This window comes from Phaenicophaeus curvirostris, chromosome 2 (genome assembly GCF_032191515.1).
Source record: "Phaenicophaeus curvirostris isolate KB17595 chromosome 2, BPBGC_Pcur_1.0, whole genome shotgun sequence".
NCBI lineage: Eukaryota > Metazoa > Chordata > Aves > Cuculiformes > Cuculidae > Phaenicophaeus > Phaenicophaeus curvirostris.
The window spans coordinates 48,607,854-48,634,517 of NC_091393.1; the positions used below are offsets into that span (position 1 = coordinate 48,607,854).

The 26,664-nt window shown below is 38.2% G+C and overlaps 1 protein-coding gene across 1 annotated transcript in view; it reads right to left on the reverse strand.

Annotated features, from left to right (window-relative positions):
- The window catches only part of MAP3K5 (mitogen-activated protein kinase kinase kinase 5), a 104,576-nt gene that overhangs the window by 8,441 nt on the left and 69,471 nt on the right, over positions 1 to 26,664 (reverse strand). The window contains exons 13-25 of the mRNA XM_069851945.1: positions 20,905 to 21,000; positions 19,521 to 19,602; positions 17,468 to 17,601; positions 12,904 to 13,031; positions 11,957 to 12,093; positions 11,268 to 11,373; positions 10,163 to 10,320; positions 9,526 to 9,703; positions 8,852 to 8,872; positions 7,586 to 7,763; positions 7,316 to 7,484; positions 4,466 to 4,651; positions 898 to 1,003 (exon numbers count right to left, since the gene is read on the reverse strand). Coding sequence (XP_069708046.1) covers positions 898 to 1,003; positions 4,466 to 4,651; positions 7,316 to 7,484; positions 7,586 to 7,763; positions 8,852 to 8,872; positions 9,526 to 9,703; positions 10,163 to 10,320; positions 11,268 to 11,373; positions 11,957 to 12,093; positions 12,904 to 13,031; positions 17,468 to 17,601; positions 19,521 to 19,602; positions 20,905 to 21,000 — 1,679 coding nt within the window. The remainder of the gene's footprint in view (positions 1 to 897; positions 1,004 to 4,465; positions 4,652 to 7,315; positions 7,485 to 7,585; positions 7,764 to 8,851; positions 8,873 to 9,525; positions 9,704 to 10,162; positions 10,321 to 11,267; positions 11,374 to 11,956; positions 12,094 to 12,903; positions 13,032 to 17,467; positions 17,602 to 19,520; positions 19,603 to 20,904; positions 21,001 to 26,664) is intronic.

Here is a 26,664-nt window from a genome sequence, read left to right on the forward strand (position 1 = left end):
AGAGGCTTTTGTTTAAGCTTAACTGTGTACAATTAATGCTGGTACAGAGCTATATGGGGAAGTCTGTTAAGGAGGAATTCTACAGGACTCCTATTGTACAGCAATAAAGTATATGCCTGTTAAGTGTTCAGCATTCTAAACAAAAGACATATTTTCCTTATGACTCAAAAGTAAATTCCTCGCTAGTTGTACTGGGGTTATGGAAAATACCAAGGAGAATAGGAAGAGCTGTGACTTCTGTTGGTATTTTCAGATCCCCTTGTTGATAATTCAAGGCTTAACCCACCGCATAAATATTTTTTTGGACTTCAGACTTAAAGCATTAAATCATATATTTGAATATTTCACCATTAATTCCAGTGTAGGGAGTAGTAGAATCACAAGGTTAGAAGTTAAGAAAAAGCAGAGAAACTAACCCTGGAAATTGGTTGAGTAAAAACCGAATGCACTACAACTTCTTCTATACAGACTCCTTCCCTTAGCTAATCTGTGCAATTCGACTTCCACAAGATGCAAAATATTTGAACTGCAGGCATTGATGACTTTTTTTTCCACGTTGGGTAGCTTACAACCAGGACCCAGACAGACTTCCAAGTGCTCCAAAAAGCAAATAATTAATCTTCACACTTTCCAAAATCAGCACGTGCTGGCAAGTGGTCTGTCCATTGGATTTCAAAAGGCAGCATCACCTCAAAAAAATTAGGCCTCGGAGCACCTTAGCCTATGACAGCTCACTGTGTTGCAGAATTCTTTAGATGACACATCTTGGAAAGGTGAACAGGCAAAAGGCTGCTGCTAGTTTCAAAATCCTAAGTGAATCATCATAATAACAGCTCTAAGAGCATGTTTAAAGAGATCAGCTAATAAATATTTGCTGAGTGTTAAGAAATTACCCACCTGGGACCAGAATAGTAATAGCAGTCTGCACGGCTTTTCTGATTATGCTGTCCAATGCAAACATCCAATGTGGCTTGATGTTATGATTTCGGAGAACTTTATTGACCTAGCAACAGAAAATTCTGTTCAGATATCATAATCCCCCAACTCAAAACTGTAATAATATGTTAGTATCATATAAAGAGTTTGAACTTATAGATGCTGTATTAAAGCAGGTGATGAAAACTATTTTATATTCATTAAACAAAGAAAACAGCAACATTGCCATTTTATTACATATATTTTTTAATCAAGTACTAGTTCCTATGCTAGGTGATTTTTGATGACTGTGATGCTGAAATTTATTTAACCTTCATGGGTGTGGAGAGAAACTTAAAAAGAATGCAAGTAAGACAAATACCAAGGACCATATTGTGAAAACCTTGTAACTTTAACTAATTAATATTTTTCATTTTCTTGCCATCATTTGCACTGCTTGCTGTGAGTAACACTTACCTATTTTAAAGTACAGTTTAGGAAATAGCAAAGAACTATCATAATGCTGGTCTCTCTTGATTCAGAAAATACTTAATTAATGCTAGTTTAAATGGTCAGGGGACTTCAGATGTACAATGTGCCATTTTCTCTTTTCTTCTACATTTCATTCCATACAGGGAGATAGTTTTCCACACTGGGTTGCTCCTAATTCTCTACAGGTCTGTTTTCAAACTGCTTTTAGCCATATTCTCAGGTGCTTCTATGAATGCTTCACGCCACTTGCAAGAGTATCTCCACCTTGGAAAAACTGTTTTTCAACTCTTAAATGACAGGTAAGAAGCAGGTGAAGTGATACTGCTACAATAAAACACCTCACCCACAGTAAGTGGCAATAACACAGACTCAGTGCTGTTTTCTAGGCACAGCAGCAATCCAAAGCAACACACTGTAGCACTGAAGAAGCCGAAGGAAGATACAAAGCTTTATAAAAAAAGTGGCAACTACTGCTTACTAAAAACGTGGGAAGAAGATACTTCACTCAGGTCTTCCTAAAAAAAGGGGATTAGTTTCATTCTTTCACATAGTGATAAGCTCTTGTATAAAATGACTGAAGTTACACAAATGATGCCTTCAGAAGATGTGTAACAGTTAATAAATGTCATTGATCATATTATTACTGCCCCAAAGCAACAGTATTCAGTAACATGGTAATTTATGTAGGTACTCGAAGCAAGTTTGGCCAGGATGGAGTTAATTGTCTTCACAGTAGCCTATACACTGCTATGTTTCAGAATGGTGACTAAAAAAGCCTTGATAACACACCCATGTTTTAGCTATTGCTAAGGAGAGTTTACACAGCCTCAAGACTTAAGCTTGTTTCTTAAGCTGCCCCACCAGCAAGTAGGCTGGGGGTGGACTAAAGGCTGGAAGGGGACACAGCCAAGACAGCTGACTTGAACTGACTAAAGAGATATCCCCTTCCATATAACAACATGCATAGCAAAAAAAGTAGGAGGGTAGTTTTTCCAAAGGTGGCGTTGCTGAAGGACTGGAAGGGCATTATTCTGCTGGTGGCGAGTGATTGCTTTTGCATCACTTGCAGGATTTGGGTCATCTCATCCTGCCCCTTCACTTGTTAAAAACAGTTTTTATGGTGACCCACAAGTTTTCTCACTTTTTGCCTTTCTGATTCTCTCCCCTATCCTGCAGGGACAAAGCGAATGAGCAATTGGTAGGGCCTTCTCTGCACCTGACAGCTAAGGTCAACCCACCACAGAACCTGTGTGCTCAGTTTTGTTGCCAATGGCCACAAGATGGCACTTCGACACTGTGCTTGGACTTGGAGAGCTGTCAGCAGCTTCAGAGGAGCCTTCCCTGCGCCTGACACCCTGGCAGCAGTTGCCTAAGGGTCCCAAAGGCTTGTCCATGGCCATCTGAGGCAGCACAACTCCTGTTTGCAAGAACTTTGCACCTTTCCATATTGACTGTTACCAAGACACTGACATATGTTTGTCCAAGTGCAGCCTATTTAAGTACTGAAGAAACACAATTTAACTTTGTCAAGAACTCAACAATCCACAGTAATGCGATTTAGCTACTTAGATTACAGCACAAAACTACTTTTCTTGGTTGCTCTGATGCGGACATTGTGATTATTAAACCTTGTTACCTTATTAAGTCCTGAGAACAAAGGAAATACTTTCCCTCACTTTTAGCAATATCCCAGTCTCTGCAGTATTTGAAATCTTGATACTGACCTGGATTTCAGATATAAATCTAACGTATGCCCCCAAAAAAATTAAAACTGGGCACATACGAATCTAAGTTTTTCTTCAGACTTTCTGTGCATAATGGAAGAGATAGTAATGGAAGAGAAATTTACCAGTTAAAAACCAGCAACTTATAAGGATGAAGATAACAGAAGGTGGTAAAGTTTTTATCAAAAAGAACACAGCTCAGGTAATTACCACCAAACAACAGATGCCAAGCAACATTTATATCAGAAACTCAACCCTAGTACTCGTACTTTCCCCCACCTCATTTTTAGCTTGACCTTGTATGTTTCCTTTTTTATTCCAAGTGTCAAAACAGCAGTATTAATAATATGTGATAAAGCAGGATGGAGAGCTGTAGTGTACTCAAAGTGAAGATTCAAGAGAAAACTTTCATTTGTAGAAGCCTTTCTTTTGCAGATCCATTACACATACCAGGTTTTTTTGTAAACAGCATCTAATTCTTGTCAGTGTAGCCTATGGAACAAACAGTTTACGTGCTATGCAATTCTTCCTGACAGCTCTTTTACTTGTCAGCGTTCCCCAGTTTAAACGCTAACAGAATCATCCACCTCAAATGCCTACTTGGATTATCATTTAATTTTTACTACATGACTTCAGTCTGAACAAGTGATGCCCGACACAGCTGCACCCTCCCATGTCGGTTGTTCAACTTAAGCATTAAGCCTAATTGCTTGTGGACTAACATTTAAATACATAGCTTAAGAAGCAGCAGCACTTGGTTTCAGTAAACTAGCTATTTAAAGGGTATCCATGTGTGTGTTTGGTTGCTCACTGCAGGAAATAATAAATTTTGCATTAACTAATGATAGAAAAGTTATTATAAGGTAGACTGACTACTATGGGGGGCATAGAGTGGTTTAATGCATTAGTTCGCTAGAGAAGACAAGTTCAAGAGATTTGTATGTATGTAGGACAAGCCTGACATTCAGTGTTGAGCTTATTTACCAGAAAACTCTCCAAAATGAGGGTTTAGAAGGGCTTTTAAAAAGGCTTTCCTGCTTTAGTATTATGACATAATGTTTACACAACTATGCTGAACCTTCTAGATTTTAATCAGCAAAATCTCAATGGTTGCATTCAGCATCTGTGTCCTGCCAAAGGATCACTTGGCAACCCAACCAAGTCATGACTGTGGCTGATTTTTTGTTATTACAAGTTCAAAGCCCTCAAATATTATCATTCCAGTAACTCAGGATGGAAGTTAATGAAGTTCTGTTTACTTCTGCTTCTACCTTTTTTTTTTTTCAGCAATTTTGGTGCAGTGCACAAAGTTCTTAGTAACAACAGTAACTTACAGCATCTTGAAAACCAAACAGCACGAGCTGCACTTGACTGATACCATGGCTGTCAAAGTCCAACTCCAGTTTCAGTTTTGAAAGAGTGGTTGCGATGATTTTACGATCAGTGGACCGTACAAACTCTCTGAGGCTGGAAACAAGCGTTGTGATATGTTCCCATTTTAGCTTGGGTTCTTCAGCTCCCTGGTGGAAGACAGAGGAAAATAAATAGTTTTGATAGCCACCTTTTGAAATGTACGCCCAGGGGGACTTCAGTCAATAACATCAGATGACAATACATTCTTTCAGAAACTCTGTTGCTTTGGCTAAGGGAGAGGTGCAGCTGGATGTCAGTTAATGGTAGCAGTTTAACTGCAACAGCACAGAACCCTCCACTAAGCTCCCTGTTAATGCAGATTACATGACAAGCAAGTAGCTGACTTAGTTTTATATTGGTTGCTGAAGTACATGTGCACACTATAGTCTGTATGTCTCGTTACACAGGAGCGAAAAGATGAATATAGTGTGCACTAAATACTACAAATTACTCATTAGTTTCAAACAAACACGTACTCTGTAGTGCCTCTAATTTCAGAGTGCCTCTGAGATACAACATGCGAAGTCCCACAGTTAGCATTTAAAAGCAAGAATTAGTCAAAGTTATGCAGAAGCCTCAGACAGAGACTATTTCTTTCACACACAATCTCTCTTGATATGGAACTTTTACACTTAGCTATTTTTAGAGCCGGGTTACAAATCTCTTGCCTTTCTATTATAATATTCATATGCCTATTTTTAAAAACATTGGTGGTTTTGCATAAGACACAAAGTAGCAAAAAGCTCAACAGCACTCATCAGAATAACCAGTATAAATAAGTAACTAGGAAGCAGAAAACTGTATTTACTTTCTAAAGTTGTGCCAACTGAACAAAAAAATTCCATTCCAAATATTAAAATTAAGCCAGAGAGAAAGCCAAACTATTTGTTCAAGATGAATTATTAGATGATTATTCTAGAGGAAGTTAAGTAATTATTTATATAGACCAAAGACATCTAACATTGATTTCCATAACAGAAGGACATATGGTGTTTTGTTCTGTTGTATTTGCCAGTTTTATGCCATGAATATTACAGCTCTCCAGACATCAAGAGCTATGTTTGTCAATAACGTTGGGGTTTTAACTGAAGTTAATTAATTCTGATCAGGATGAAACAAAGGCAATTTGATTACTTGAAAAAGAAACTAAAAAAAGAAAAACTTCTAGAGCAGTCAAACAGTCCTCCGACTAAAGCACCTTTGACTTAGAAGATCATAGCCTCAGATCCTGATCCACTTTGGTTTGGAGGATTCATATAATAATTGGCTATAAGCAAGCAGATCCCTCACACTGTCCTGCATAAGCTGATTTCCTTTGTGTGTAAATAATAAGCCATCAGGGAAGACAGATGGACATATGGCACACTGTAGCTAGAAGATCCAAGGCCACTGGTGCATGCTGGGGACAGGGCAACCAAGTATGACTCCCTAATAAAGAACAGTGGCCTGCTTTGGGAGGGTCATTCTCCTTGTCTAACCCCTCCCATCGATGACTTTGTTTAAATTGTTCTTATGAAAAGTTTTGGTGAAGGGAAAAGCCTAAATCCTGAAGTGGTTTAAAAAGCAAATCAGGCTTCCATCTATTGGTAACTTGCTGAATTTGAGGGGTACATAGCAAGAAGCCAAATCAACTTCCCCTTAACTGCAGCTACCACCACTGTCTGGCAGTTTGAGTAAGTTTCCTGCTCTTTGCCCAGGGTCCCTCTCTCAGGGGAGAAAATGCTGTTTGGGAGTCAGAGTTCTGCATCTTCTTGATGGGCAGATAGTCCCATGCAAGTGCGCTTTGAGCTCTTTGGCTCTACGTGTCCATGTCTCTCTGCTCCTATCTTGGGCTGTTCCAGCCCCAGCTGAGGAAGGCATGAAATGTCAAGCACCTTCTCTGGATCCTGTGACTGAGTTTCAGCCTCTCACAATCACTGATTATTCCTTTCATACACTTGCTAACAACCGTGCCTGTTACAGCAACACTCCAGCAAAGTACAGATCATGGGTATCTCTCTTATTGCTTTCTATTTTAATACTTTCTATAGTTACCAGGACAACTGTGGGTTCCCTCTCTCATCTAGAGTATGAAGCTCTTTTTAGTGGTATGGCAGCAATTTCAACTGTAGCACATGCATAAGAACCATTTTGGTTTGCATCAGTTTCTGAACAGTACTATCTTTAGAAGATGAGTTGTTCTATTATATACAAATATGCTTTAGACCAGCAATTCTTAACCTTGAAAATGAAGTGAGTTATTTAACTACTAACACACACATTACAAACAGGAAAAAAACCCCATGTTATCCAGTTACAGTGTTGCAACATTTAGCGGTGTGGTCATGACCTGTAATATATTCAGTGTCATCCTGAACTGATACGTCATCATAAATCATCCCCACAGAAGAGTGCCAAAAGGTCATTCTGAAATTATTTTGTTGTTTGTTGTAGCTCCCACTGTTATTCCATCTTTCCTCCCCTCCATCTGTGCTCCAAATCTCTGTGAGGAATAGCTGCAATTCCTAGCTCCCTCTTTCCCCTTTTAAGCTACTGGCTAGAAGGCCAGTGTACCAGTCAGTCCCATTTTTTCTACACAATAACCTAACATAAGGCCAGAGCATGCCAAAAAGACCTAAACTTGCCTCCATGGGAACATGTTGTATGCTTTGTAATTTAATCAAACTTAATTATTTAATTACTTTACTATGTGCAATTTAAAAAGTTCCAGGTTATTGCAGATAAGTCTTCAAATTCCATAAAACTTCTGCTGCCTTCTGAAAGCACTTTACCTGAGCCAAAGCTTCCATCAAGTTCCTCACCACCTTCTCTTGGTCCTCAGTTAATATCCTGTGAAGGGTGGCTCTCCTTTCACTATCCTTCTTCAGCATGAAAAATCCAGAATCTTTCTCTTCAGGTGAAGGAGGTGCACTGTGATCCTCAAAATTTTCATCTGGGATGCTGAAAGACAGACACCCAGTGAAAAGAAACTTTGTAAAAAACTGTCCCAATGCTCACATTCCTAATCAACTGTGTAATATAAATGCCAGATAGCTCTTTACCTGAGAAAAAGGGACCGGATTCCCTTTCCATCTTTTTCTCCACAGGATTTGGCTCTTGTTTTGAAAGAGAATGGATCAATCTTTAATTCTGTATCAGGCGAGACAGAACCATATTCACTGCTGCTACTTGTATCTTCCACCAGAACAGGGACAGGTAAGGATATACTCCGAAGATACTCTGTTTGTATAGGAATATTCAGAAATGAGAATTTAATAGTGCCAACAGAATTCTGAAGAAAAGGTTATTCTTGCAGAGGAAACAGAAAGACTCCCCACACCAATATAAAATATTAAAAACAAAATTGGCAGAAAACCTCCTAAAGCTTATTTGTTTGGCATAAGAGTTATCTTCTAGATACATCTTCAAAACTTTTGCAAGATATGGGAAATGCTGGGCTCTATGCAAGTTCACTTACAGAACTTCTGTTCACTATTGAGTGAACATGCATTTCATATCATCAATATGCACCTTCAGCAGTAATGAAATGTTTTTGCAGGGTAAGTCACCCAAGCACCTTCCAAGATCTTAATTTTATATGTCTACATCAATATATATTGATATATGTAGTACTTCTAAGTATATTACTGTAACACATAAGATACATTTATCAACTAAACTTGTACAAAATAATCTGATAAATGTCTTTTATTAATAATAAACATGTATGTTCAGTCAGAACTCTGATTTTTAAATCCAGAGCACGCATTACTGCTGCAAGAAACTATTCATACCCATTTCACATGTGCACATTCCAAAATTAACTTTGATAGCAACTCAGCATGGAGGCAATTATATTTCTGGTCCCCTCCCACCAACTCTTTCCAGTTACTTTCAGATGAATATCCTATACTCAGGCCTGAAAAGTATCTAAAATGCATTCTGCTTTTTTAAATTATAGAATTCAGCCTAATTAAAATCTATATTATCTTTATTCACAAACCTTAGTTCTATAGCCACAATACTATAAGACAGCCATTTGGTTTCTTGTTTGAATTTCCACTAAATGGCCTTGTAATAGCAACACGGCTCTTCAAGCCTGTACTACCCATCTGTCTAGACAATTAAGCTGTACTCTGGCAGGATTACAAATAACAGTTTTAATTTGCAAAAAAAAATCAGAGGTTCCTAACAGAGAAAGGTCATTTGTTTTCAAAATTGTGACCACTTCTCTTTACAACATTTTAGTGCTAAAAATTATACACCAGAGTAACCACTAACAGTATCTACACAGTTATGTTTTGATAGATAAATATGTTAAAACTCACCATTTGTGTTAGCTGAAAGAACTGTGGGAGAAAAGCAAAGAAAAAAGAAAGGTAAATGCGCTGAAATAGTAACTGAAAAAATACACATAGTCTAAAGGATAACTCTCTTCCCATCTCTATGGGCTATCTAGATGCTCCTCTGGATGCAATATCTAAAAGTGTAATTTATTGTGATTTAAAGTTAATTTTAACCTGGGGCATGGAAACCATGTTAAAAGTGCTCATCCAATGTCATCTTCTTCACCTAGTATTTTTATTTCTTTTAAGTATAATGCTAAAAATATACAGATGTTCTGTATGTGTGCATATATACATATGAAAATGTCATTCATGCTCTGAATACTCCTTAGTTACTTTCCATAACTTAGAACACTACAGGAAATGAGCAAACAAAAATAATGCTGTGTATTTACATTTGCTATGGGACAAAGATTATTTTGCTCATGTAGAAAACTCCCCTGAGGCTCAATAGCATGTTCTAACCTTACACAAAGTGTACTCTATGCAAACACTGTTTAAATTAAAACATATGCAAATTAAGAAAGAAACAAAAAACACAAAAGCTGCACAAAACCAGAAATGGGCTGTGTTCATCTTAAAGACTAAATCAGCAGTTTCAGGGAACAGCATTATCATCATGAAAAAAATTCCACATGGAGTTTAGCAATGCTTACCTGAGAGCTTTGATGGGGATTTTCTTTTTTTGCTCGAAACCTTCAAGAACTCATCTACAAGTAGCTCATGAGCAAAAGCTCGTTTATCAGGATCTGGTTCAAAGCATCGCAATATGAAAGCCTTGGCTTCTGCAGACATGGATTCAGGAATCTCTGGGTGTATTTTAAACATTCCCACCTAAGAAAAATAAAGGAAAAACCAATGGCCTACAGTGCTTTTCCCCGATCATTAAATAGCATCAACAAAGTGTTTAGACAGTACAAGCGGTATATTGATACAATCTTTCTCTAACTAGTTTATTAATTCAAGGGAAAAAAACTATTACAAAACGTATAAACAATTATATTTAAAAAAACAAAACTGCAAATAGAGACTCTCGCAAACAAGAAAACTGCTTCTTTCCTCAGTGTTTTTTTTAAACACCCAGGCTGCTGAATAGCTGCTATTGCTTCATTCCTCTCTTCAAAACTACGTATCACTCCCACTCAGTTGAATCAGCTCGTTCTTCCTAACATCCTCACTAACCAAGCATTTCCTTTATCTTCTTTTCCTGCAATCTGTAATTCTAGCTCCTCCAAAACAATCATAAGATTTCCTGTGTTACAAATACTGAGTTCTACAAGGAAGACATCTGACCTTAAACATAGCCGCTTGTGGTTCTCCCAGTTCATAAAACGGGGGCTTCCCTGTAGCCATCTCAATGATTGTGCATCCCAAAGACCAGATGTCTGCAGCCTTGCCATAGCCACGTGGCCCTTTGTCTATGATTTCTGGTGCCATATACTGAAGGGTACCTGTTTAAAAATAATACTTAGGTGAACAAATGATGCAAACAGATAGCTAAAGCAGAAGAGGAACAAAATCCCTGAGGAGTGAGCAATATTAGGAGAGCTTAAAAAATACTCTTTATTATTCAAAATTCAAAAAAAGTCTATATGCATTCTACATAAAATTCAAAATACTACTTGTACTAAAAGCATGTGATGACATCTGATGATATTGTTTTTCAAAGTCAATGACAATTACTATAGGTTCCAATGAGCTTTGGATCAGACATAATTTTCACTTACTGTATTATAGATTTAAATTAAAATAAGGAAGCTCAGTCTGAACTGCATCCAGAGATGAAAAGGAAGTGAAAGCTGAAATCTGAACATAAACCAGAGGTGATTTGAACATTTTTTTTCTGAAGTAACAATCAACCTGAAACATTATTCTGTATTCTGTTCCATTTAAAGCAGAAATGAAAGGTCACAGGATGGAATGAAAAGAAGTCACTTCTCATTTTGTGTAATTATTTAATATACTGCCTCTGCATGATTTAATATCAAAATCAAATTATCTAGCAGAATGGGGATCAAATTAATAACAGGCAGATCAGCAATTCTGGAGATGAAGCCAGGATGTCCAAGCCAGACATGAACGGAAAAAAAAAAGTTGACCTCCAACCAGCAAGATTAAAAAGCCATGCACACAGAAAGGAGACACTCAAATACAACACAGGAAAAATACACAGCTCTTCTGTTGTAGAGGGCTTTCAATTCTCAAGTGGAACTTCCAAAACAGCATTCTCTGAGCAGTGCATTCAAGTATAGTGTATATCTTAGTATTAAGTACACAAAAGCAATTATTCTTTCAGCAACCTTTTATCTTCATTTGAAGTCAATGGAAGTTCAGCAGCTGTGGATTCTGACCCTACACACAAGTTCAAGTGAGAAAAGAGTCTCCTCTGGGAACATACCAGTGAAAGTTTCAGTACATGGATTGATTCCTGCAAGTCTCTTTGAAGTTCCAAAGTCCGAAATCTTTAACACTCCACTGTATGTGTTGATAAGCACATTATCACCCTGAGGAACAGAACATTCAGAGCAATTATTTCTCTCTGCTTACTCTCCATCTAAGACTTCTTGCATAGCCTCTTCTATGATGCACTCTGTAGTAAGAATTACCTCCTAAGTCTTTTAAGGAGGGAGATGAAAATCAATAGTGTTCCTGCCTTATGTAATCCCAACAGCAGAAACTTCATCACAAAGTGAACTTCATTACAGGAATACTACAGGAATTCAGTTTAAAAACACTAACAGAAGGGAAAAGGTTTTTTTGGGGTCTTTTTTAGAAAAGACATCTTTTTCATCTGCAATGTCCTTCAAAAAGAACCCACTATTATCTCATCCATAATATTCTTCACTTCTAATAAGCTTTTATGAAAGTTCGATCATGTAATTCAAAACAGAAATATCTATTTTATCACACCTTAAGTGGCTATATGTCAATTCTTCTAAAATAAAAAACCCCAACATTTTGTTATATAGTAGAGAGGGTATGTGAAAACAAAGGACTTAAGGGAAAAAAGCTTTAAAATTACAAGACAAGTAAATGGTTATGCAGTTATATAACACTATGAAGCTTAATTCTTCTGCAAACTCCTACCTTTATGTCTCGATGCACTATTTGATTATCATGGAGGTATTTTAATCCTTCAAGAATCTGCTTGGTGTAAAAGCCAATTGTCTGCTCATTATTTTTCAATGGTCCCCATTTTGATCGTAGAAGAGCAGAAAGGCTGCCTATAATTTTGGGGAATAAAAAAGTGAGTGAAAATCTAATCGAATTCTGTCTTCTCCCTCAAAGGAAAAGAAAAGTAACAACAAAAATTAATCCCAAACCAAGTACAGGCACCTCTTCTACAATCAAAGGCCTCTCTAGAAGAATGCTTACTTGCATCATCTCAGGCTAGAGTAATTAAGAGTCCCAGCAACTCCACTGGCCTCAGCTGCAGCAGAGGAGCATATGCTTCCTCAAGCAGGCATACTAGAACCTATTTAATAAATGTGCTCATCTCTCTTCTGTGCCTGGAGAGAATATGCCCCAGAGAAATGTTATAAAAGAGTGAAAGAGGGTGGATGTACACGTGCATATCTTCATATGTACACCAATTCCACAGTTTCTTGAAAAGCTAAGCTCAAGATATGGGATTTTTTTTGCATTTGGCTGCTGTGAGTTCTTTGGTTTCAAACAGAAGCAACAATCAGTGATTGCCACTCTCTTGTCTCAGGTTCCTAAGGAAGGCTCAGCCATCTAAGACTATAGACTTTCTAGTAGGATAACTGGTATCTCTGCTTTGTAGGTGAAAGAAGCTTGCCTGGCACAGCAGTGATCTCAGCACTATCTGTTGTAGCACATCCTACCTAAATACTGAATGAGAGGACTCAAGCACTTGGAAGACAGTTTTCCCCATTAATTTACAAAATGTATATTGAAGAATATTGCATTTGCATGAAATATACCTTGTTGCAGTGCTATAGGTTTTATAGTTTTACAATGTTAAAAACTAAACAAACCAACCAACCACCAAACCAGTCTCTCCCACAACTTACCACCCGGCACCTGTTCCATGAATATCTTAATGAAGCCATTCTCACTAAGAGAACCTAAATACTGGACAATGTTCTTATGTTTGAGATGCTTATGCAAAGCTATTTCTTCATGGAGAGGTTGGGAGTACCTGGAAAGAAAAAAAGCAGTTTATTCAATATTGACCTTCAGCTACTGTAGTAGATGAAGTTCTATTTTGGGTCCCATGAAACATGTTTTCACTGAAAATGACTACATGTTAGATGCATTTAGCAACAGGGGTTGTGACTAGAACATACTAACAAATTATGTAATCATATATAAATATACGTAACATATATATAATATTGTGTACACATACACATACAAAATGTTATCAGCGTACATAGGCAGACTAAGCAAAATACAGTTTGTGGAGAAAGAACTCCTCTCCTGCCTAACTCGAAGAGAATAAACAGTTGGGCAAGTGGTTAGATTCTGACTAGTGCCAAAGTGAACCAGTAAACCAGAAAATTAGTGTGTAATTAAAATCACCTCAATAATGAAAAAAAAAATCACCAGTTAAGTTTAATTAATTAAAACAGGAGTCTTATGTGAAAGCAAGAGAGGTTAGATATCAGACTGAGAAAAGGAGGCATAATTTAATGCATAGATATTCAGAAGAACTGATCAAAACAATTTCATCAAATGTAATTTAGTCCAAGGTAAAACTTTTCAACAGTATTTTTGTCAAGGTGGTTTTGTGTGTCCAGATTCTTTTCCCGTGTGGAATACAAGTAGAGTTCAGGAGCTGATGTGCTCCCTGGGCCATCCCTTAGCTTTTTTTTCTAAACATGGGTGAGTTGCACACACCCTAGCAGGTCAGCTGCCAGATTCTGTGTATTGTCTAGCAAAATACAGATAATACGATGAGAGTCTGGTGGCTATTTTCACTAAGGCACTAACATCTGCAGATTTTCAGGGTAGCTGAAACACATGGACGCAGAACCTCCTTCCTTCAATCCAGATATGAGAAGGAGCTTTGGAGTCTTGAACATGTTGAGGATATATCCAGACGCTTATGCTGAAGGAGTAACAAACACAACTGCAACTCAACCTTGCAGCTATTTGCCACCGAAAGGAACAGTTTAAATGTCATCTTTGCCTTCAGCCAGTTGCTCTCAGGATAGATTTCACACCAACACTAGTACATTCTCATCCCCAAGGAACAGGCAGAAAGGTTTTATTTTCTTTATGTATTGGGAAGAGTGGTAGCTTTTAGTTGCTTCAAGTCCAGGAATTACATCACCCTGGAGACAGCAGAGTGCCAGTACCAGGAACGATATCAAAGCAGGAACACAATCAAAGCTGTAGGGGAAAAGTACCAGTGAACTCCACTCCTTTTTGGGGGAGGTAGTTATCAGCTCATCCTAACAACAGCACCCAGCAGCAAGTGGAGGCTTAAGCCTTAACAGTGGAGGGAAATTAAAACAAAAAAAAAAGTGGGCATCTGAAAATCCCTCTGAAAAACAACTGTTGCAGAAAACAAGGAAAATATGTGGTTAATGAAAAGTGTGATTATGCAACACTGAGTCTATTTACCAAAAACTAATTTGAGTTTTGGCTTGTCTGACCATACATGACTATGAAGATTCTGACTACGCTGTTAGTCATTCAGAAATGCAAACCCAACAGAGATTATATTCCTGAGTTCTACTAATGGGATATTCATTCAGAGCAGCCACAGCAAGGCAATTATAATTCTTGCGCCTGCACTTCTAAACAGCAAAGTTAATTGAGTCTTGAGCAACTAAAATAATTTAGCAAATAAAATAAAGCTGTAAGAAAATTCTCCAGTAGGAAGAAGCATTTATTATTTTACAACTTAGTCGCTAGAGTACTTTCAATGACACCAAGAAAGACAAATACTACACCCTAGAAAACTAGATCTCACCATTTACCCAAGATGATTTTACTTTAACTTGGAAAGTTGATATAGCCACTGGTACTATTTTGTAGTGCTGGAAATGCATTTGAGGGCAATAGCATTGCAGCAATGTCTCCTTTTCTTTCAGAATGTGTCTCTGTAGTCTAATATTTTCTGACAATTAAGTAAATTATTCAGTAGCTTATATTTAACATACAGCAGTAGTGAAGATTCACTGCTTTTGAACAGAAATAATTGCATTGTTGTTCATGCTCTGACTCAGAACCTAATTATTTCTTACAAATCCAAAAGACGGCCATTTTTACTTTGAAAATGCTAAGAATTCGTTTTCTTTCTATAGATTTCTTTCCAAGTGCTAAAAGACCAGTTTATAATTAATCAGAAAGGCATTAATAATCTTTTCTTACTTTGCCATTAAAAGAATTGAAATCTGTCCTGCAAGCCTGAAAATATTTTTGAAAGCCTAGATGAAAATCTAACTGCTTCTTAATTATCTCTTTTCTGGTATGCTTTACATATTGGACCTGAAATCTTTTTGATGGACAAGTTTTACAAGTGTGTATTGGAGAAGAAAAATCTGGATTTTTTTTTTCATTAAAGTAGTTACTGCTCTAATTCAGGCTAACCTTTCTTTCTACTAACCACAGTTGTTACAAACAACAAATTTCTTCTTAGCACACACAAAACTTGCAAATCTATTTTGAGTCAGGAGACTGTTTTATATAAAAAGGCAATACTGTCTGAGAAAATACAACACACCTTTAAGTGTAACTTACAATAACAATATAGAAGATGGAAGGATACCCCTTTCCATAACCTAAATTCTAGTATCTTTAAAATATTATGAGCATGGAAAAATTATTAGACCACACACATGTTTGTATTGAACAGCCAATATATACATGGATTCAAAAAGATTTAGAAGGATTCATTTTGTAAACATCAAAGAACAACTAAATGAGAACAGAATAACCCAGTAAAGGCCCACAAGAGAGACCCATGAAAAAGAAACCGAGTGGGGACATCAGCTGGCATTACTGACCTTCCAGTCTATAAATTACACAAACAAAACTTTTCATGTAAGACTTAGAGTTATCACACAGTTTCTTGTCAACACCTATGCTCCAATACAAGTTAAATAACAGCACTTGATGTTGGACAAGTTGGTAGAGCATAGTGCTTCTTTTGCACAAGTGTTGGTTTTACCCCCAGGAACATACATTCTAGATAAAAGTGAGAAGAATAACAGCCATTGTGGTGGGTTAGAATAATCTCTTGCATTTACTGTTTTGAATATTAACGCTCTCTTTAAGGCAACTGCTGTGTAGGGACAGGTAAAACCAGCTTCTTTCCTGATATAGCTGTAGATTGGATACTGCACAGAGAACAATACTGTTATTTTCTCCTACAAAGGAAATGCAGTATGTCAAAATATGGGAACACCTGCTGAAGGACAAGCTATCTATTAGATCATAGCAGTAAACCAAAAAAGCCAAACGAGCAAGAGACGATAAGAAACTTGGGAATATGGATTTCATTCCTGACAAATGATGGACAAAATTTCACCAGTTGGTACACTCAGTATTTTAACTCCATGCATTTAGTATGCATTTCCTCCTGTCACCAAGCAGTGCTTTGTTTTATCAGAAGAGTTTCCTTCATAAAAATTACTTTTTAAACCATTGGTAAAGGAGGAATATCTTTCTGTTACCAACCATGGCAATGACTTTATTTCCTATTTTTCATAGCTTTCCTGAACATAAGATGGAGCCAGCAGTCTTTGATAAAAGGCACTGTCTGAGAGGCATTTTAAAGATCCAGGCACTCAGATTAGGATACACTGCAAGCCTCCAGACATACAAGTACAAAGGACATCAAGAGTCTTGTCTTTACACAGCAACCTTTATAAATAATAGAACACAATACATACATCATAGAATCATTAGGTTGGAAAAGACCTTAGAGATCACCAACTCCAACCGTACCTGTTTACTACTAAATCATGTGCCTCAAGCACTTCAGCTACCTGCTTTTTAAACACCTCTAGGGATGGTGACTCAACCACTTCCCTGGGCAGCACGTTCCAGTGCTTGATAACTGTTTCTGTGAAGAAATTTTTCCTAATGTCCAATCTAAACTTCACCTGACGCAGCTTGAGGCTCTAGTAAAAAAATGCGGGAAAAAGAGCAAATTTCACATGATTTATTCTAATCTTAAGGGGCTTCATAATAAGTTGCGTGCAAACAGGAAAGGAAAATGTCCTTATCAATATATTCAGAATTGTAAAGGATTCCATAAATAAAAAATTTCTATAGTTCTTTTATAAAGACATGCCTGAGCAGGTCTAAGTAGACAGGACTTGTCACAGGGTGTTTAAGTGAGATCCTGTACCTCAGCAATATCTCTTTTGCAAATAAGTAGTACTATACACTACCAGTACTGAAGCCAGTAAACATCCAAAATCCCAGTTGTGATCATAATCTGTTCTGCAACTTAGAGACATATAGTTACAATGACAGAGAACACCATTATATACCACAGACAGGTAATTTATCAGCAGCTTTGTTGAAGAGGTACTAGTTGATCACCAATCTGGTTGATCCCATTAGTGATAGAATTACGCAATGCACAAAATCTGGAATCAGCCATAGTTATTATACCTGCTATCTCTCTCTGGGATTTCTTTAATAGCAATTCTGACTTGGTTGCTCAGGTCTCGTCCTGCATAAACAATGCCGTAAGTTCCTTTCCCCAGAATGACTCGTTCGCCGTTTTCATCATATTCATAATCATACTGAAAAGCAAACAATAACATGAAATGAAACAGAGGGATAAGATTCATTCCATCTGACACTGTGCTCATAACTAAGGCATCTAGTATGACAGTTGCTTTCTGCAGACCATGGAGAAGGAAAGAATAACACTTCAAGACAACAATTTGAATACCATGCAGACACGCCTATATTTCTTCACTGACTGCACAGGAAGCACGGGCTTCTAAGGTATCGATTTCAGGTATGTCCATGAAGCTAAGATGTTCATCCAGTTATAATTGTATCTCTTAAGTCAACAGCATCTGCAATTCTGCTGAGAGGTGTTGTAAAAATAAGAGAAGACGACAGAGGGCACTCTGTGCCAAACTGAGAACTTTGTCTCACACATGGACACAGTAAGCAAGGCAGAACGGGCTTAATTTATTTCAGATGCTCTCCTGACCTGACCACATCTTCCAAAAACAGAACAACCTCAATTTCACCAGTGCCAGGTCAGCCAGCAGAGTGTGCCAATGGTGGTTGGTCCAGATTGCAGTGTATTAAGTGTAGTTTCGCCTGAATTTGAATTTCAAAGAGTTTAAGGCCAATCCAGAAACGGTCATTATGTAAATTATCTGGTCTGTCCTCTTGCGTAACACAGACAGGTAATTTCACATGTTCACTCCGATGAGTGAGCCCAGTAGCTAGATAGCAAAGTAATTTTTCTTTTCCTCTAAATAAGGGCTGCAATCTTTAATAAACAAAAGAATCCGCTAATTTTTTACTACTTTGTTTCAACAATTATTTACTCTCACAGTGAGGTCATGCCTCTTAATTCAAATTTCTTTGGTGTCAATGTATTTCATTACATTTTTCTTCAACAGATTAAAAGGACCATCAGCACACAGTAATTTTCCCTATAAAAATACTTACCCACTGTAATCAAGTCACCCACTGCTTTTCTTTTTGCTAAAATAAACAAATTGGGCACCCAAAGGTCCTTATTATAGGGTGTTTTTCTATCCCGCAAGTCATTTTAGTGGTTTCTTTTTGTCTCATCTCCAGTTTCAGATGTAGTATAAAATACCAACATCAAAACTGGGACAGAGGGCTGTCTGTATTCATTATCCAGTATTGACCCGGGATATCTCTAGAACTTTGGGACACCAGATTTCATATGATAGAACATGGTCTTAGATATTCTGTCCTGTTCCCTGACACCTAAAAGAATGCCTGAACACCTTCAGTATTGCATTGTGCCCAATGGCTCTGTCCTCACTTTTCAGTTATGTGTAAGCTCAGAGAAAAACCCAAGGCGAGAATGCAGTGTGCAAAGGAATGCCCAGGCAAGCTATAACATAGTTAACAGGGGTGGTAAAAGAAGTAGGGCATCCTAAGCTTCACTGTGAGTTAGTGGGCTAAGGGCATTAGCAGACCTCAGCGGCACCATCATCATCATAAAATCTGAGTTTGCTGCTCATTGCTGTGCTGGCCTACTGATGGCAACTAGCAAGGTCAAGCCTTCCCCTGCTACAACTGTACCATTACTTGTTACGTGGATGATCCGCCAGTAACGGAAGCGTACATGATTCCTGTGATGCATGAAACAGCCAACAAACAGCCTTTAAAATTTAAGCAGATGTTAATGCTGCCTGACTACCACTACACTCTGAAGTAACTGTTACAAGAATCACTCTTTAACAGGCACAACTGGAGAATTCCAGAGTTGAGCCAGTATGCTAACTGAAATACAAGAGAATTAGCTATGCTGGTTATAGGGCTCCATGAGGACCATTAAAAAGAAACATTCGTTTATAAACAGTAGAGGGAAAAATTTTGTAAACAATAACTTGACAAATTTCTTCCAGAGAACAGATGAGTAACTTACTCCCTTCAGTGAAATGCTACACTAGAAGTCCAAAATTCTTAATATGCTAGGGCAGGGGGGAAGTAAAAATACCTCTAGAGAGTCTCCATCACATTCCCCTTCCTCTGTAGTTTTCCCTATTTCTTCAGTGATACTGTTCACCATGTCAAAAAACCTGTTAAGGGAGGAAAAAAAATACACACTGGAGACAGTATAGGACAAAGAGAACACTTTTCTCTGAATTAATGAAGGAAGCATAAAAGTTTGTTGACAAAGAGAAAAAATAATATTTTGTTTACATGAAGAATTAACAGTCAAAATATGCAGTTTTCCTACTTCTTTTACATACTCCTTTTATATGTGCAAGTCATCCGTGATGTCTGTAATTGTTAATGGAATTCATATTTCAAAATCTATATATCAGGTGAAATTCCATTCTACATCACCATTTCTTTATGCCAAAAGGAAGCACTGAGGCATCACGAAAAGTGCCTAGAAGTCTTGCCTACATTTGGAGGAGGTGTTATAGTGCAGAAAGGCTAGCTTCAAGTTTCTACTTGAATGAAAAGCAGATCTAATTTATGATTTCTCATTAGAAAAAAAATACTTAGGACTTCTACCCCTTTGAAAGAATGGAAATGCAAATACCACGTCATGCTAAGATATTGCTTACTTGTCTTATAAGCACTCAAATGCAAAGGGGAATTAATATGGTAAAAAAAAACTATATGAACCTGAATAACAAGAGGACAAGCTAGGAACTGGGCTGGGAGGTGGCCACAGCCATTAATATGGAATACCACTGCAATTTTGGGTAAAGTTTCAGCCTTTTTTTTAGCACAAAGACATGAAGTTTTCTCTGTTAATGTCTTCTGGATCAACTTAAGACCACAGCCCACAAGCTTATGGAGCAGAAACACAGCTCTCAGACACCTCTAATTTTGTGCAATGAACCCTTGGCAAGCTTCCCATAAAGATAATGGTACAATCTTACTTATGTAAACATGGTGCTAATACAAAGGAAATCAAGTGTGCTTCTTCATTATTGTACCTAAAATTTTAGCTACAGTAAAAGAGAAATCTCGACCAGACCTTGTTGTTGGTCTAAATGTTCCCACTTCAGAAAGTCCATTTTAAGTTTAGAATGCTTTCTTGGACTGGGGGCAATAAACACTTGTAGTAAGCCTTAACTTGATAAATATTTGAAAAATAATGCCACAAAATGCGCAAAGAAGAAAATTAAATTCATAATCATATCTTTTTCTAATGTGTGTCTGAGCTTGCACTTTGACCCTTCAGCCCTCATACATCTCAAGGGTAGTGCAGCACTATGCTTTTGCGTGGAAGATGGTGACTAATGAGGATACTCAGACCAACTTTCGCCATAGTGCTGAAACTGTCAGTCTCTGTTGTGCATGCAGACACCATCTACCTCACCACGGGCTAAGCTTTTTTTCTGAAGTAACAAGTGACGTACCTTCTGCAATGAAGTTCTGTGCAGAAATAGATTTGAAAGTCATCTGAGTTGTGCAGCACATATAGGAAACAGCACCGTTCTTCAAACTTTGAAATGCTAAAATAACAGCCAAGCAGATCATGTTATTGCAAAAATGGATTTGGACTTCTACTGGTTATGTAGAACCGTACAGATCAATCCACTTAATACGGGAAAGCATCAGATTAAATCTAAAAAGCCATCATTTTCCTTATTATAAAATTAAAGTACTGTGTCCTCCAAAGTTCACAGCCTGCTGCTTGTTATCATTCAGCTTGCCCCTCTACTCCACATGTTGCCCAAGAAAGAGCAGCAGCAAAGAAGTTAATCGGATTATTTCCATTGACCTGAGTAATTTTTGTCTTCAGTGCATGTAGGTAAGGCCCTTAATTTCCACTCCTGCAACCAGGACAAAACATCCTTTCAAGATATTAGAAAGGTGGACTTTGAACTCAAGTAATGAGTTATTCCTGCTTTAGAAATCGGCCACAGCTCAATCCTAAACACAAAATTTTCTGATTGGTTCCATGTGAATTAGTACATTGATAGTTGCTGGAAAAATATTTCAAAATAAGGTCAGCATCGATGAATGGCTTTACCACCCTCGCCCCCCAGTGTCTTCAGGTTTGGTTTTATCTGTTATAAGAAGAGAACAAAGATAAGGAAGAAGCAGATGTGCAATTTTCTTATGGATACAACAGAAAAGCACAAGAGGTGCAAACTGGTACAGTAGTCAGTTTTATACCCCTGGCAGGTTGCAGCTCTTGCAAAGATATTAATTCACCACAACTGTTTTCTATGCATGTTATTCTATGCTCCTTATAGAAAATATTAAACATTATTTGAAGTAGTTCTTTCTGTAATTTTGTGACATGTTGAGTGCCAGGTGCCAAGCTGATGCAGTATAATTGATTGTTACAAAATAGATGTCTAAAGGTGTTACAAGCGAATATAATGCAGTATTTGAGTAACCAAGACCAATTTAATCATCTTATTAACAGCTATAAGACACTGGACAAAATCCACAGCCTGAGTGAAATCCATCTATTCTAGCTGGATCAGGATAGCTATCATGAGTTTAATTACTTTCTAGCCCAATAAAGTAGAATGGTACTCTATGCTGTGCCAAAGGATTAATGATTGTATTAATATGATTTTTTATTAAATATCAGGAAATATTTGTAATTTTAAACCTTTCATATGTGTCTAAGGTTGTTTGATCCTTGCTGCCTTTTATGATCCTCTACTGGAGTATCCTGTAACTTGTGGATAAACAAATGACTCTTAAGAAAAGCTGAAGGGCCTGCCTTTCAGAAAGGTACTTATGAGAGGAGTAAGCTTCATTATAAAAATACTTGTCATGTGGCAACTAATTTATTTTTATGTAAAGAAAATTCATAAGTGCTAAGCAATGTACTCATTTAGAAAGAAAGTCATTGTCTCCAATTTATAAATTACCTTTTAATTCAAGTTTTTCATTCTTATAGCTAACCTCTCTAGATACAGAGTAACTGATATTACCAGAATTACTCATTCACTTCAAGTTCCATGCGAGTTTAAACATTTTACTGAATAATGTGTCAGTTTAAACCTGAGATGCACAGAAGCCACTAACACAGTAGTGAATAAAAGAGTGAGAATGCAGTGTGTACACAGAGGGCAGGCAAATTCATAAATATTTAAGGCCTTTAAGTGAGTGTTTACATTGCTTATACATTGCTTTCTTCCCTGAAAAAGTAGTTGTTAAAGTGAAAAAAAGAGGAAGACTAAAAAATACAAAGGTATAAAAAAACCCAGGATAATTTACTCAGGAAATGCCTCATTCTGACAGTTTCCAAACACACGAATCAGGGCTGAATTTGCAAAACTCCCAAGACAAACAGGGAGGCAAGATGCAACATGGCCTTATGCCTAGGTCATTCGCACCTAGAACTCTCCTTAAGCAATGAGAAATACTGCAAATAGTGCTTACTAATCCTTCCAGATGAAGCAGCAGATAAAACATTTGAGCATTGGCAGCAACCACAGAAAAGCAGCTTCGTGGAACTTTTGCCTGTATTGTAGAAGTTTAGGAGTATAGACAGCTCTCAGTGTTAATACTTAAGTAGAGTCTGAATATATTCCAAGTCCAAGAACTTGGGATGGAAGACAACAACCTTGTCGTCAATTCTTAAGCTATGAAGAAAACTGGATGCAGATCTGAATCCAATTTTTTCACTGTTTGTAACACTACATTCATCATCATGAACTCTGAGGCACTCTCCCACAGAAACAACACAAGTAGCAGTTATGTCATAATTCAGGGCTTGTCCGGAACACAGAAAAAAGTCAATTTGTAGTCTAGCAACTTCGGCCTGCTACTTTATTTTTTGATTTTTAAATTGGAAAAATAAAGATGGCATCTTCTTGTGCATATGATGTCAGCTCTGCAGAACACTAGGGACTTTTCTGGATAATCTAACACGCGAAGCACCTTGGGGTAGCAGCAATGTTCCAAAAGCTCTGACAAAGCTTTTAAGAATAACAGTCATTTTTTGCATGAATAAGTAATAAACATTAGTGTTTAAGAGGTCAAGAAGGCATATGACAAAAGCAGAGTTTATTATATTGGTGCACAAAGCACTAATCAATGAGTTTGTTAAGCTAAAATCAATTGCCTGTCTGCATACTGAGTGCAATTTAGCACTGAGCTGCTCAGAGAGCTCTACGTATTTTCCAAGTCCCTTTGGAATTCTTGAGAGCTAAACTCCATTATTCATGAAATAAGATGCTGATTACACTGGCTGATGCATAGCACACAGAAAAAGTGCCAGGCATCTCTTCAGACCTGCTGTCTCATTACGTATCACAGTAAACATTTATGGAGGCCTTTGTTGAAAAAGCCTCCAAGGTGTACAAAGACCTGCCTTACACATTAAGGCTGCACCTCTAAAGCTGGCTCTTACTAGTCTAGAAAGGCTGAGAAACCTCAAAACTGCAAACTCCCTTGTCCCAGACTGCTTTAAGTCTAGGAACCTCAAAGGGGACAAAAACAGTCTGGATACAAAAGTAGAATAGAAGCAGGCCTGGTTTTGAAGGCTGTCCAACTCCAAAGAATACTTGCCTTCATAATGCTACAACATGCTTCTTGCCCAGGTGGCCAAGAAGACCAATGGCATCTTGGCTTGTATCAGAAACGGCGTGGCCAGCAGGTCCAGGGAGGTTATTCTCCCTCTGTACTCGGCACTGGTGAGACCGCTCCTCGAATACTGTGTTCAGTTCTGGGCCCCTCACCACAAGAAGGATGTTGAGGCTCTGGAACGAGTCCAGAGAAGAGCAACAAAGCTGGTGAAGGGGCTGGAGAACAGGCCTTATGAGGAGCGGCTGAGAGAGCTGGGGTTGTTTAGCCTGGAGAAGAGGAGGCTGAGGGGTGACCTCATTGCTCTCTACAACTACCTGAAAGGAGGTTGTAGAGAGGAGGGTGCTGGCCTCTTCTCCCCAGTGACAGGGGACAGGACAAGAGGGAATGGCCTGAAGCTCCGCCAGGGGAGGTTTAGGCTGGATGTTAGGAAAAAATTCTTTACAGAAAGGGTCATTGGGCACTGGCACAGGCTGCCCAGGGAGGTGGTTGAGTCACCTTCCCTGGAGGTGTTTAAGGCACGGGTGGATGAGGTGCTGAGGGATATGGTTTAGTGTTTGATAGGAACGGTTGGACTCGATGATCCGGTGGGTCTCTTCCAACCTGCTGTTTCTGTGATTCTCTGTGATTCTGTTTGACCCTAACAGCATCCAATATGAAGTGTGCCTCTGAGTTAGGATCCTCTGCTGGTGGAAATCAGTTAATTCCTCCTCTAGAGGAAAGCAGCTAACATGCTTCCTGAAGAGGCAAAAATTATCTTTAATTTATCTACCCCAAACCAACTCTCAGAGAGCTGGGGTTGTTTAGCCTGGAGGAGAGGAGGCTGAGGGGAGACCTTATTGCTCTCTACAATTACCTGAAAGGAGGTTGTGGACAGGAGGGTGCTGGCCTCTTCTCTTAAGTGACAGGGGACAGGACAAGAGGAAATGGCCTCAAGCTCTGCCAGGGGAGGATTAGGCTGGACATCAGGAAAAAATATTTCATGGAAAGGGTCATTGGGCACTGGAACAGGCTGCCCAGGGAGGTGGTTGAGTCACCTTCCCTGGAGGTGTTTAAAAGACGGGTGGATGAGGTGCTCAGGGACATGGTTTAGTGACTGATGGGAATGGTTGGACTCGATGATCCAGTGGGTCCTTTCCAACCTAGTGATTCTATGATTCTATGAAAAAAATTCAAAAAATACTTAAAAATTAAGTGGTCGGGAATTTGCATATATATGGAAGGAAAAGAAAAAGAAAAAAGAAAAGTCCTATGCAGTTTTATATTTGTGTAATATAAAGATTTACCCCTGCAGGTCCTTATGGAGACAGCCAGAGAGTTTTTGAAGAAGTCACAGTGACTCTTGGCTCACTGTAATGTCTTCCAAGTCATTTTGGACATCTGTCCAGATGAACAGATTGGAAATTAATTTAACTGACAAATTAAATGACAATTGACACTTAAACAACAAATGCAGGAGCGTATACCAGAAATGGCACTGAGCACAGCAGAGTTTAATAAGGAGGCTGGAGGAGGGGAGTAAGGAAGAAAAGAAGAATAAATAGTTATTATTTTTCTCCAAGAACAAAAACATAGTGTAACCAAAACCAGACTGCACTAAGCATATCATTGCTATCTTGCCTAAAATAAGCTGAATCCCACAGGACTGAATTTCTGTGCCTACTGATAGTTTGTTTTTTTTAAGTTACTTTTTGGAAGGAAAAAGAATCACCCATCTGTGCAAAAATTTACTGCAGACACAGCAACAGCTTTGTGTGTATGAAACAGTTATTATTAGAACAGAGCAATGATTATTTTTAAAAAAGTAGGATTTCTGGACATTTTTTTTTATTGCACTAAAAGCAAACACCAAAATGGAAAGTTGCAGGATACCAAAATATAGATAAATCGTAGAAAAATGAAAAAGACTAAGAACTGATCCAAAGAAGTCACAGCATTAGTAGAACATTACTTTCCTACTGTCAGAAGACACAAATTGCAAGGCTGGACCCTCACAAACAATACAGACACTACATTCTACCTGGGCTAAATGAAGCAGGTCCATGAGCTCAAATTCAGCTGTTCTCTACTGACAATATTGCACACAAACCAGACTAAAACCCCTTCCAGAAAATAATTCCCCCCAGAAGTAGTCTTCTTAGAAGACAGAAAAGATTTTGCTGAAATCAAGCAAATAGATGGCAGTTTCCTCCTTTGTTACTATCTCACAAGCACCATCCCTTTAGAGAGAAGCAGGCTGAAGAAAAGAAGTGTGGCCTTGAACATATAACCTTGTTCTCTTCTAATTCAGTCAAGACAGTCTTTCCTTATACAAGTCATTCTTGATCCTACCACAGAATCACAGAATCACAGAATAACCAGGTTGGAAGAGACCCACCGGATCATCGAGTCCAACCGTTCCTATCAAACACTAAACCATATCCCTCAGCACCTCATCCACCTGTGCCTTAAACACCTCCAGGGAAGGTGAATCAACCACCTCCCTGGGCAGCCTGTTGCAGTGCCCAATGACCCTTTCTGTAAAGAATTTTTTCCTAACGTCTAGCCTAAACCTCCCCTGGTGGAGCTTGAGGCCATTCCCTCTTGTCCTGTCCCCTGTCACTTGGAAGAAGAGGCCAGCACCC